This window comes from Lissotriton vulgaris, chromosome 2_1 (assembly GCF_964263255.1).
Source record: "Lissotriton vulgaris chromosome 2_1, aLisVul1.2, whole genome shotgun sequence".
NCBI classification, from domain to species: Eukaryota; Metazoa; Chordata; class Amphibia; order Caudata; family Salamandridae; genus Lissotriton; species Lissotriton vulgaris.
The window spans coordinates 305,459,532-305,472,475 of record NC_141687.1 but is presented as its reverse complement, the minus strand read 5'-3'; the positions used below and the strand labels follow the sequence as shown (position 1 = coordinate 305,472,475).

Sequence of the window (12,944 nt, the reverse complement as noted above, 5' to 3'; positions counted from 1 at the left end):
ACCCTGGACTATTCTTGAATCCCTGGGGGAGACAACAGAATTGACGCTGTGTCCTCATGATTGAGAAAGCGGTCAAATACCTGCTATCCGCTGCAATGTTTTGACTGAAGAAACTATTAGAAATATCTAATGTCGTTTTATATTTTTTACACCCAATGTTATTCATTAGTGTGGCACTGTGTGCATTTTGTACTGCAAAAGTTTTGCAACAGGAATTTAAATGTCTGTAATCCAAAACTAGACAATATGTATTGTCTGGTTTGGAGACACGAAACAAAGGATTGTTCATGGACGAGGTGCATGTATCAATCACCCCTTGGTATTCAAGTTGATCTAAGATCTCCCTGACTTGTTTTTTAGCTTCTTGCTTAACTGGGTACTGCCTCTGTGCAGTTGATTCATTTTTAACTTGATTTTATGTTGAGTGGAATCCTCATCCCATCCTACATGATTTTTATATAATGCAGGAGCCTGGGCTACTGCCCATTTCCTTGCATAAGTATATTTTTTATGAATTGGAATATGATTGGAGAAGAGTGGCATAATGATGCCTTTGCCATGTGGGCACTCCCTGACAAATTCAGGTGGCCAGTCTTGTTCAACTAGAAGAATGTCATAACCCTTAGAGAGCTTCTCCCAAAAGAGTGCTCTTATTTTTCTAGTTATATCTCCCTCCAGGTGTGGTGCAATCCCCATTAGTAAACAGATTGTTAGGATTCTGTGTTTTTCGTGAGGGGTAGTATCAGGAAATAATGCCTCGATCTGAGTAATTTTTTAAGCTATCCAGAATGGAATTTGTTCCCTTTTTGCGGGTAATTTACCAATGACTGATTGTATAGTCTGTGGTGTAATTTTATTTGTGTTCCCCTGGCAAGGGGTGTGTTGTGGAATCCTTATAGGGGCTTGGACTGTTGGAGTCCGCATGACATATTGAGCCAATTGTCTATGTATTTTTATTAGTTGTTTTATTTGAACTAATAGTTCTGCACCGGTCATCTCTTCAATGGCAGGATATGGTGTATAGCTGGCTAATACCAGCTATGTTACTCCGGTCTACCTAATGGACCGAGCCTGGTAATGTGATTTTGATGTTGTAGGGCGCCTTTAACCCAGACCGCAGGCTCTTGGTAAGTTAGTGGAATTTCAATATCTCAAAAGGAATGTATTCCGTTGGATGTTCCTCTTCTTTGTAGAAGTGAAACACATGTGATACTGGATTTGCTTCAGGGAAGATAATCCATGAATAGAATACCTCTGTCTGACGATATTCATGTGCCTTTATCACAGAAATTACCCTACCACCTCTTGATGATAGGCCATTTGTTATAAGTTTCATAGTGATTGCTTTCCTTAAATTTTCTGGGATGATTATAGCACCCACATCAGTCTCTTGGAAACCTGTAACGTCAAAGCCTGCTACGGCATTATTGCATGTAGCTCCACCGTTCTCAGTGTTGCTATCCGGCATTTTGTTGATTGAAAGTTTACAGAGCAAGTTTCAAAGAAGCAAAGATAAGGTGCACAATATTTTAGAACACTGTGTCCTTCAACGTTGAACAAACCAAAAACTAATACATAGGATTTTCCTCCTACTCAGTTATGGCGGATATTTTATTTTTTTACCCACTCCAGACGTCTATTGTAGTATTTTACGGAAAAAGGGATCTCTGAGAAAAGCACGACTAAGTTACTTTAGTATCTAGTGTTAAATTAGTGCCTTACCAAACGTTGGAAGCCATGTAGTGTAGTTCCTATATTTTCAATAGGCTCTGCGCATGGAATAATATATCCTATAGATTAGACGTATGACTGGGGTCGACTAGGTCTCTATCGAATGTATTAAACTTAATAGTGAGTGCCATCTAGCTCAGAGGTCACTAGAAACTTCCTCGAATTCACAAGAAGGGATTAGTTTCTGACAACCGCATAAACATAACAACTTTCTTTCCCAAGAATACGAAATATATCTCTAGAGTCGTGGAAACAATAGGTAAGTATTTCACTCAGTCACTCGTGCAGGTTTCGTTTCTACAGAGGTGCAGAGAAATAGAGAGACGGGCGTTTTCAATAAAAGGTTTTATTGAACAGTTATCTTTCTCATGCAAGAAAAGTGAACTGCAACAATCGTAATGCAGACTGCAAAGTATAATGCGTACAGCGAGAATAATATTATAAAATAATACTGTATGACCATTGTATGGTTTCAAAACCATATATAAATACATACAAAAATAAATAACAATGGCTACAAAATACTCAACTGGTGCTTCTAAAATACGCCTACCCCAATGAACCTAACCTAAGTCTAGCATGCGGGAAGAAGTAAGTCTTGTGTAGCATAGGTTTAGTTTTCTTTGCCATGAATCTATCGAAGATTTCTCTAGGTTCTTATCAGCTCCATACCTTAGTTTAGAATGGTATCTCAGTCTAGGGACTCGATTTCCCAACACCCCGCAAGGGGAGCTTGGAAACACTGGAGCTGGATTCTCACCTAGAGAAATTAAGCCTCTCGATCAGTGCGTCAGCTGGAGGGTCAGCTTCATTCGGCATTTGCTTGCAAGTAGATGTTTGAACTGCTCCGAACCACCGTGTCTTGCTAGAGCAAGTGAAGGCATATTTATACCTTGAAGGTGTCTAGTTTGACGTAAAGTCGGGCATAATAACGTCAGGAAAGAACCCCTAGGGAATAGTCGTTCTTTGCAAAGTATATGAATTCTTGGACAAATCAATATTCAAGCAAGGGAATGTCCTTGACTGCTTAAGCCGATTTTCCAAGAAATCGTTGTGACGTTTGGTACGGGTGGAAGTAGCCATGCCTGTATTTGGTCTGCATGGGCTATGTCTAAATAAGGGATTGATTTCTATGCCTATATTAGGGCAATGTGAATTGTACCTATATAAGGGCATGAATCGGGAAAATTCACTCGGAGCCTAAAACGCCACACAACATAGTCATGTCTTTAACTTTTCAGGCAAAACCACTCATTGATTTCTGAGTAAGTGTAAAAGCGTTAAGGTAGCCATTTTATTCCTGCTTACATTTCACATTCTTTACTTTTACTATTAGTACTAAACACTTATAAGGTCCCAAAGGCGAGACCTATTGGCTATGCCAATGCTTGTTGGTCTTGTCTTAAGTATATCAAAATATTGGATATTTTTCTAAACTGGTGTGGTATCCTTTTGTAGTGCTTACACTGTATTACTCTTGGTTATGTGCAAATGCTTTACACACTGCCTCTAAGATAAGCCTGACTGGTTGTGGCAAGCTAACAAGGGGGTGAGCAGAGGTTATTTTAGGAGTGTAACTCCCTTATCCTGACTAGAAGGAAGGGTCCCCACTTGGACAATGTGCAAACCATTGCCATCTGGAGCCCCCCATTTCGAACAGTCCCTATGCGAAGTGCGGCCATTGTTCTCTTTATTATCACCTATTTCCTTTCATGGGAGTGGTGCAAGGTACCTGTGCAGTAGGATTACCCGCTATGTTCCATCTGGAATTTTGAGATCCTCCGCTAGGAATCTAGTGGCAGTCCCTAGATTATTGCATACCCACTCAGGTGGCACTTCTTTCAGGTTCCTCTGAGCACAGGCCTGGAACGTGCTTCCCGCATCATTGCGAGTGGTGACTGATTTAGCTACTCAAAACGTCGCTTTTCCATCAATAATTGGGTGCTCCTTAGCTGCGTTTTATTTTCTTTCTAATTTGTATTTGGGGTAACGTATGTGGTTGCATGCAAGGTCTTTTGATGTGTCGGGACACTCTTCTGAGTAGCTGTGTGCTATATAAATGCCTTTCATTCATTCATTCATATATTCAAAAACGGTGTACTAGTTAAGAAATGCAAAGATTAAGGCTAGACAAAAGTCTCTCCATGGTCCTAACTGATAACTTGTGCAACGTGCTGGGGATATCTCCTATAATTCGATCTGCTAGCCTTGGCTTACAGCATACAGTATCCAGCGGTCTGAAATAGACTGCACACAGGTGTTGAAGAAACTTTTTTCTCCCTTCTAGACCCTTGTCTCCCAGCAATTTTTTTGTGTTTGAGGAGTGACTGAGACTTGGGAGGGACAACCCAGCCACGGTTTTTGGTGACTGCTCAGAGATCTGGTGACAAAAAAAGTCTATGCTGAGGGAACCTAAACAACGGCGATAGCGAAGGCATACAAAGGACTGGCAGTGCATGATAAAAAAAAGGCAATACGGACGTAAAAAGACAGTGACCCAAATAGGCTGCTATAAAAAACTTTTCATTTTAGGAGTTTATAAAATAGGTATTAACATTCAACAGTATGGCTGAGATACCCGCCACCCCCTCTCAACACAATCCCAAAAGGAGGGAAACCGGAAACAGTTCTTGAAGTTTTTGGAAGTGGGAGGGAGTGACCCTCCCGGCCGTATTTATTAAAACAAAATTAAAAACATTAAACGTTTCATGTTATGTACAATTTCATTACCACATTGCGATGTTTGGCTAACCTTAACAGATTCTCTAATACAGAGGTTCTCCTAGCCGAACTAGCATCCTACAAAACATTCTCTTGAAATATTGAAATTGTACATCCTAACGTTTAAGGGCCAACGGCAAGATCATAACCGGTGTCAAGATCCCTAACCAGACTTACCCCTCCCACTTGGGAGGGGCGACAGCACAGAGGCGTACCTCAAGTGCAACTACTACCAATTTCCCTTGACTTGACGGGGGCACCTAAAAACTCGACGCCAGTTAAAGGTCGTTCGAAGACTCGTGTGAGGTATCTAGAAGGTATCGTAGACCTCCCCCCAACCCCACACAACTTACCGCATCTGCCGTCGCAGATGTCACTGGCCCCGGGAAATTCCCCAGGAGGGGGCTGTAACCCCTCCTACAAAGGAAGGGGCCTTGACCGCCTTTCCTTTACTTCCGGCGACCCATCCTTAGAAGGGACCGCCTCCCCATTGAGGGGCCAATGGCCACCTCTCCCGAGCGCTCCCATCCGTGTTGGGTGACGCCCACTCATAGGGATCTTCTAATTAGTGCTCACCGATCATGACCTTACCGCCACAGGCCCGGATAGTTGACCGGCTATCCGGACCCCCCACAAAAACTCCTACCTAAAGGTCATGCTTCAACGTTTTTAACCATGCTAAGAAGTCTCCTATGAGTAACTCATTTCCCACCCGAGACAAATGCACACCATCCCCCAAATACATACTGACATCATTGATACAACCATGCGAGATAGAATGCAATGTCTTGGAACGGAACAACCTACTCACTTTGTTATTAAGTTTTCTAACAGAATGGTTCAAAGCAGGAATCGAGATAGCCCCCCGCCACACTTTTCGTGGGATCATATGAGACCACGCAATTATGCACCCCGGAACTTTCCTCGCCAACCAACTTACAGTGGAAAGCATTGCCTCTAGGAGAAGTCGTCTACCGGTGGTGACCAAATCATTGCCCCCTAAATGTACTATGACTATAGACGGCGGTGACCTCGTCCGCCCTAACAAACCCTCAAAGAATGCTTGAAACTGGTCAATACAGAGACCGCCCCTTCCGTAGAAGGACACCCTGTACCCGTATTCCCAGGCTACGTGAATCATGTCACCTGCTTCGAATACGTCTGCGGCACGCCTCACGTATGAGTGGCCCACGACCCACACCTCCTTTTTCACAGCCGGTGATGTCTGACCGCTGGCCCGGTGTTGGGTCGACTGCATAGTCCGCCCTGCCTCGTAGGCTTGCGCAACTGAAAACCAAACAAAAGACAAGAAGCGTGAGTACGATATTACAGCTTCACAACATGTGCAACCGCACATATCTCTTATAACAGTTGGAGGACCAACGCCCCACTCGTTTTACTTGTTCAACATTAAGACCCCTGGCTGTAGCTTCAGTGGCAGCCCCTATCCGAAAGGAATGGGTCCCGAACTCGCCCGGGTCCAAGCCCGCTGCGGTAATTGACATCGCAAGCACCCGCTGAAACTGAAATTTCGTCAGTGGGGTGGCGTCCGCGTGTCTCAACAATGTCCCTCCCCATGATGCCACCCTTCGTGCTAGGTAATCTTCTAAACACTTTACCGGACACATGGAGGACCCAGGAATCCTGCGAATGATTATGCAGTCACCCATCCCATCTTGATCGGTCTTGGACCTGACAAAGGAGACAGTCATCGTCTCGCCCCTGATCTGAACGTGTTCCCGGCACAAACCCCCCACCACATCCTGTTTGTTCCTCGCCACCAATTCACTTATCCTCATCGCCCCGTGAAATGCAAGCGTAAAAGCAGCTCGGAACAAAAACGTCTCAAACTGAGACGAGCATGTGGCAGGGAGTGCGGCCAGCAACTGGGACAACCTATCCAGACCTATCGGGCGCCTCTCATCTACTCTGCGACCCTCAAGGCGTTGCCACCCACGCAGCGCTTTTTGTACCACGAAAGACGCTGTCGGGTCCTGGATATTGTGAGCCCTGGCAACAAAGGAAATGGCAGCACGATGCCTCTGGGCCGTAGCCACTGACTTCCCAGCCCTACGCAAGAAAATCAGAAAATGTACTACCCATTCCTCATGGCCCCAAAGCCCCTCTCTCTCAGTCCCCAAAAAGGCTAAATAGGCCCTAAACGCCCCTTCATATGCCTTCCTCGTCCTTGGTGCTAGACTCTCTCCCACGAGGTGACGAAGTTCGGGGCACCGAGAGACCAGAGAGCTTCGGGAAAGGGTGCCGGCTCTGGGTCCGCTGAGGGAAGGAAACCCGAGAAAGCCTGCATTTGAAAACGAGACAGTGCATCAGCCGCCTGATTCAACACCCCTGGGACATGTTTTGCTCTGAATATCACGTTCAGTTGCATACACAGTAAGACAATTTCTTTGAGAAGCCTTAAAATCATTTTACAACGTGCTGCCTGACTATTGATGCATTCTACAACGGTCATATTGTCAGACCAAAATATGACAGAATGATCTTTGAACCCTTCGGGCCAGGTTCTGAGGGCCACCAAAATGGGAAACAGTTCAAGGAAAGCAATATTACTCGTCAGCCCCTCTTCATGCCACCATGTTGGCCACTTTTGTGCCGACCATTTTGTGCCGAAGATGGCGCCAAAGCCCATGCTTCCCGCTGAATCTGTCCATAGACCAAGCTCATCAGAGGACACGGCTGGTTTGTTCCAGACGACTCGACCATTGAAGTCCGCCAAAAATGCTAACCAAATACGCATGTCCTGGCGGACCTCAGCCGATAGTCTCGTGCGATGATGACCCTCCTTTAGGCCAACCATCGCTTGGGCAATTGAACGGGAAAAGGGGGCGGGCCATTGGGATCACCCTCAGGGCAAAATTCAACTTCCCCACCAGTTGCTGCAATTGATGCAGCGTAACTTTAGATGCATTTATACATACTTGCAGGGCTGCCCTGAATTTCGACACTTTGGCAGCTGGTAAACGAAAACAACCCTCACTAGAATCCAACTCAATCCCCAGAAACTCGAGGCAAGTCGTGGGACCCACAGTTTTACCTGGTGCCAATGGCACGCCAAATTGACCCATTAACACACAAAAGTCAGCCAAGGCCCGGCCGCATTCGTCATCCCCGGCGGCCCCAAGGAACAGAAAGTCATCAAGGTAATGCATTACATTTCGGAAACCCGTTTTCTTCGTGAAGACCCATTGCAAAAAACTACTGAAATTCTCGAAATATGCACAAGATATAGAGCACCCCATCGGCATACACCTATCCATGTAATACGAACCTTGAAACATGAATCCCAGAAGACGCTGGTCGTCTGGGTGTACCGGGAGCAATCGGAACGCTGACTCGATATCTGATTTCGCCATCAGCGTCCCGGGCCCCAGGCGATTCAAAATGGCTACGGCTTCATCGAATGATGCGTACCGCACCGAACATACCTCTGGATCAATTGCATCGTTTACAGAAAGACCATGAGGAGCTGATAAATTATGAATCAATCGAAACTCACCTGGGTCCTTCTTGGGGACCACCCCTAAAGGAGAACAGACAAAATTCTGTACCGGGGGTACACTAAACGGGCCGGCGACCCGACCTCGGATAACCTCTTTCCGGATCTTATCCTGCACTACGGTCGTATGCTGCAAGACGGAAAGTTGATTTTTGCACGTCCCGACACCCTGAAAGTCCCCTACCGGGATGCGGAAACCATATGAAAAACCGTTCCGCAGCACCCCAGCAGAAGTACGATCCGGGTATTTACTGAGCCAGGGAATCATCGCCAAGGTATCAATCGGGGTTGGTAAAGGCGCCCCTCGGACTACATTAGACCTGTTTGGCGCTTCCTCTACCCCCATTCTCACCCGTTCTGGCTCTGCACGAGGACTCAGGATGGGGCGACCCGCAACCACTACATTCGTGCTTGAACTTGCACGATCCCTGGGGCCTAGTACATTTACCTTTGTTGAAATTGAAACAGAAACCCCTTTTCCCTGTATTGCCGGCAGGTCTCGAGTAATCGTCGGTACCCGCACCTGACCGAAAGGGCGTCCCTGCATATTGGCGGGAGGACTCGCCAACATTGCCCCCCACCAACGGCATTTTCAACATTCCTGATTCTTTCATTTTATCCCATGTTAAAGAATCATAACAGTCCCAGGTTAAACTTTTGTTATGCTCCATCGCCTTCCTGAAAAGGTTATCATAACAGAACCAATGGTTACCTTGGTGCGATGTCGAGTACCCCATAATTCGTGACTGATAAACTGGAAACTCAGGAAGCAATTCAGGGCTACGTTCCCCCAAAATCGACGTAAAAATTCCCCATGCATTGCCCCAGTTGCCAATATTCTCATCCACTTTAAAGGCGGCCATTTTTGCGCGCCAAACACTCGGATGCATTAGATCCTTTTGACCCTTAACATTTTCCACCTCATAATGATCGACAAGCAAGGAGAAAATATTCACGTATTCCCCCGCCCAAATCTTTTCCTTTATTGCCAAAGGAACATGTTGCCCCAATTTTTCTCTACGAGAGGGTGCTGACTCATCCCTCGCGATCGGCAATGGCCGCTTACCTGCACCGGACGCTGCTTCCGCCACTCGTGGCTTGTCTATCACTGCAGCCGGCGCGGGCACCTTGGCTGCATCTCGTTTCTCGCGTAACTGTTTCATCAGCGCTTGTGCCTCGGCAGCCGTGGCGCCCTCGCTACTGTCGCCCAACCACGCTGCTAGCTGTGCCGCCAACTCGGGAGGCATATCCTCAGTGGATGTCGGGGTGACCACAACGGGAATCGGATTCCCCTCCACCGGTACCGGGGCTGGCGCCTCGAGCGGGGCACAGGGAACCGGGACGTCTCCCCCGGCTGGTCCCCTTCTTGGCCTCTTGGGCTTCCCTCCAGGAGCTGCTCCAGCCGATGGACGCCCCGATCCCCCCTCCCCGTCTCGCTCCGCCATCCGCTTCTTTATTTCGGACATCTCTTTCACGAGGACCCGAACCATCTGGTCAGTCGTCATTCTCTTCGCGCCTTTCTTGGGCATCTTTCCGACAAAGTATCTGGAAGACAAAAAGAAAGATCAAAACGCTCAAAATTGGCTCTTCGTTCTGTCTCGAGCTCACGTGCAGCGAGGAGGTGCAGCTTCAGAGCACAAGAACAAGAGGACGTCTTCTGGTCTTGCGTCCCTTTTATCCGTCTTCAGGGCGGGCGTAAACCCGCCCCTGCCTGCCCCGAGGGCGTGGCTGGCTGCGTCAGTGTCTAGGCCAGCCCACTCTAGGGCGGGAAAAGGCGCGCCCCGGCTACGCCGCTTCGGGCATACCAGCCGAGACGCGCCTCCCGCCCAAAAATGGCTTCCCGGGGGGATCGAGGCACTCCGCCATACGTTCGGGGGGACCGAGTGGTCGCCCCTTTCCACAAAACACCTATGGCAAAGGTGGCACAATAATCTGCCTAAGCCCACTGTGGGTCGTCAATAAGATTACCTACTTTTGCAAAATGAAGACAACTTGAATGTTCCTTCCATATACTTAAAGCCACAAGTACACAGCTGCATGGAATGACGAATAGTGGTAGTAAGGCTAGTAATATTGGCGAAATAAATCCTCATCCCAATCTCCAAAATCCAGGCAGACACTTTCTTTCAGATCTTCATGGAATCATCACACGGTGCTAAAGTCTCACTTTTCCCAACTTGTATTTTTCTTTGGTTGAGCCCAGCCAACAATATAATCTTTGCCACATTCTGCTGCAGTCATTCTGCAAGGAGGGGGGATCTGAGGACACCTGTTGATGCTTCTTTTTCACTTTTCTTTTCCACCCATGTATACAGTAGTTCACCAGCTCAGGAATACACGGCAATTGCATAGAACAGAATGAGTGGTTTTGCTTGTGTGCCATAAATTAGCTCTCACTGCACCATGGCAGCACTGAATGCATCAGTCATGATGGAAAATGTAATCACATGAGATATACAGAAAGCCATCCTGGACTTGAGTGGTACCTTATCTCTGGTATCTTGTAATCTCTGGCACACATCAACTGCCTCAACATGCTCCCTTACCTTCTGCCAACCCATAAATTCCAATATGCCACCTCTCCTGGACAAAACTGCACCTCTGCAGATCTAGGTCTTCGTAGCCCCAAGAATAAAGATCAAAGTCCTAAGAGTAGTGTAGGTACAAGAACCGTGTTGCCATAATAAAACAGAACAAAACAAATAGCATAGACTGCAATTATGGAAGAGTTTCTTCAACCAAATGTCTCTATAATTTAGAGCCAACAAACAACTTAATGGGATCTAGGAGCAAAGTGAAACAAGTCTGACTCAAAGTATTACCTGCTTAGCTAAAAGACATTTTGATCTCGGATCTGAAAAGGAACTTGAAAAAAAAAACACTGCATCAAATGAGATGAAAAGTACCTCATCTAAGAATTCAAAGTTATTTTGCTTCAACTACCCATATTCTAATCGTAGCCACCATTCACTCCACTCTCACATCCGTATTTTACTTCTATATCACCATATAAACTATTTGACAGCTCTCACCATCATTACTTCTAGCCTTCCCCATCTCTCTCCATCTAATCTCATCACCTTTACTTATATCATCTAACTGTGCACCCCTCCTGCTCTCCCAACCTTTCATTTCACGTTAGCCTTCTCTTCTAGGTCTCTACTCTTTCCCACTTTCCCATATTTACTCCGAAAACAACTCTATGTGATCTTCTCTACCGTTGGTAAACACTTTCCTTTCCATTTCCCCAAGGTCACAATACTAGTTCCTGCCTCTCTTGCCATCTTTTCTTCAGTGTTTCTTCTTTTTCCTCTCCACCATACATTACTACCATGCATTTCTTTCTCTAGACACCACTTTGCTAATGTTTACTTCCATTCATCCCTGTTGTATCTGTTCTCCCCAGATTTCTCCCTTTCCTTCTTTTTCATTCACTCTTCTCCCCATCCTTGCTGCCTTCCGGATTCACTATAACTGGGATCTCAAAGCACTCTGAAGTGGTTGAATAGAAAAATGATAAAAACACATGATGAGAAACACAGGGAATGTAACACCAAGGTTTGCAACTAAAGACGTTACTGTAAGCGTAGTCATAGTTTTAAGATTGCATACATTTTAAATAAACTAAAAGTATGTATATTCTTCCAATAAGCAAATCCATGACACTAATAGGTAAAATGATCAACTATGCTTGAGAATCAAACAACTCAAAGGCATTCTATTAACTCCATGTCTGCCTGAGGCCACTCTAAAACAGGGGAGGCAGCTGGAAATCCCCACTTGCACATGAGCAGAGGTAAATCTAACTTCGAGTTGGGCATCATTTATTGTTCAGGTTCGGTAGGCGGGCCAGGAGATTCATTGAAATATGCTAATAAACGGATCGAAATACACTCTTTCCCCCCAGGGGTCGGTTATATTCAACGGTAATATAAATGTTTAACCCTGAGATCTGCGAAATGAATAGCGCTGTCACTTTAAAAATATGTAAAGATATAATACCTGTCATGCTTGACATCTTTGCAAGAGCTCATGATGACCAGTCCGGAGGCAGTTGCTAGCACGGCTTGAAAGGACGACACGACTCTGGGCAGAAGGAAGGAAGAGACAACGTCAATCTATTTATTGCTTTGAATTCCAGCAAAAAGAATTCTTGCACAAAAACAAGTTGGAACTCTTCTTCCTACCCTCCCCCGATATCCGGGGAATGCCATGCAAAGGTAACTAACACTTGCAGGTTTGTAATGCTTTTCTGTAACATTATATATTGCAGTGAACTGCAGAAAATTAGTAAAGTAGCTCAGCGAGTTAAACTACCTGCAGTTGGCATCTGCATCAGTCCTGACGAAGCATTCTTCTTACTGCGTTGTGGCAGGGCACAAGGCGAGTGTGCACACGGTAGACGGCATCTACCCATTCTTTTAACAGGTGGACGCCAGAAAGGGACCCTGACAAGAAGTCACAAACTTATGCTGAACTTGCCCTGGTGTAAATTTCAGAGACCGGGACACATTCAGAAGTGCATGCTTTCGTTCCCTGTAGCAAAATGTAGGCGAGGGGGCTTTGTTATTTTAAATTCCAGCTGGGCCCAAAACAAAGGCCGAATTTAAGGGTGATATTAGGCCTTCTTTTGTTTGGAGTAGCCTGACTGGGAGCTATTTAGAGCCTCACACCTAGATGCAAAAGGCACACAGCTTGTTATTACTCCACAGGTACTTAAGAGAAGCATAGTTTAAATTTTGTTGAGTCCCTGTATAAAAGAGATATGCATGCACTGTTAAGAATGTCAGATGTGTTGATGTGTTTCAGCATTCAAACACATAGTAATTTAAATACCACTATTTTGTTTTATTTCTTTTATAGTGCTACTCATCCCAATCCAGGGTGTCGGAGCGCTTTACCTCACATGTATACATTTTACATTGCAATAAATGATATTCTGTAACTCAATGTACAGGATGTGTTGCGTAAGACA

The 12,944-nt window shown here is 45.7% G+C and overlaps 1 protein-coding gene across 1 annotated transcript in view; it reads right to left on the bottom strand.

Moving 5' to 3' along the window:
• Window positions 1-12,944, bottom strand: part of TLCD3A (TLC domain containing 3A) — a 266,585-nt gene that overhangs the window by 242,847 nt on the left and 10,794 nt on the right. The window contains exon 2 of the mRNA XM_086954995.1: window positions 11,972-12,055. Coding sequence (XP_086811121.1) covers window positions 11,972-12,055 — 84 coding nt within the window. The remainder of the gene's footprint in view (window positions 1-11,971; window positions 12,056-12,944) is intronic.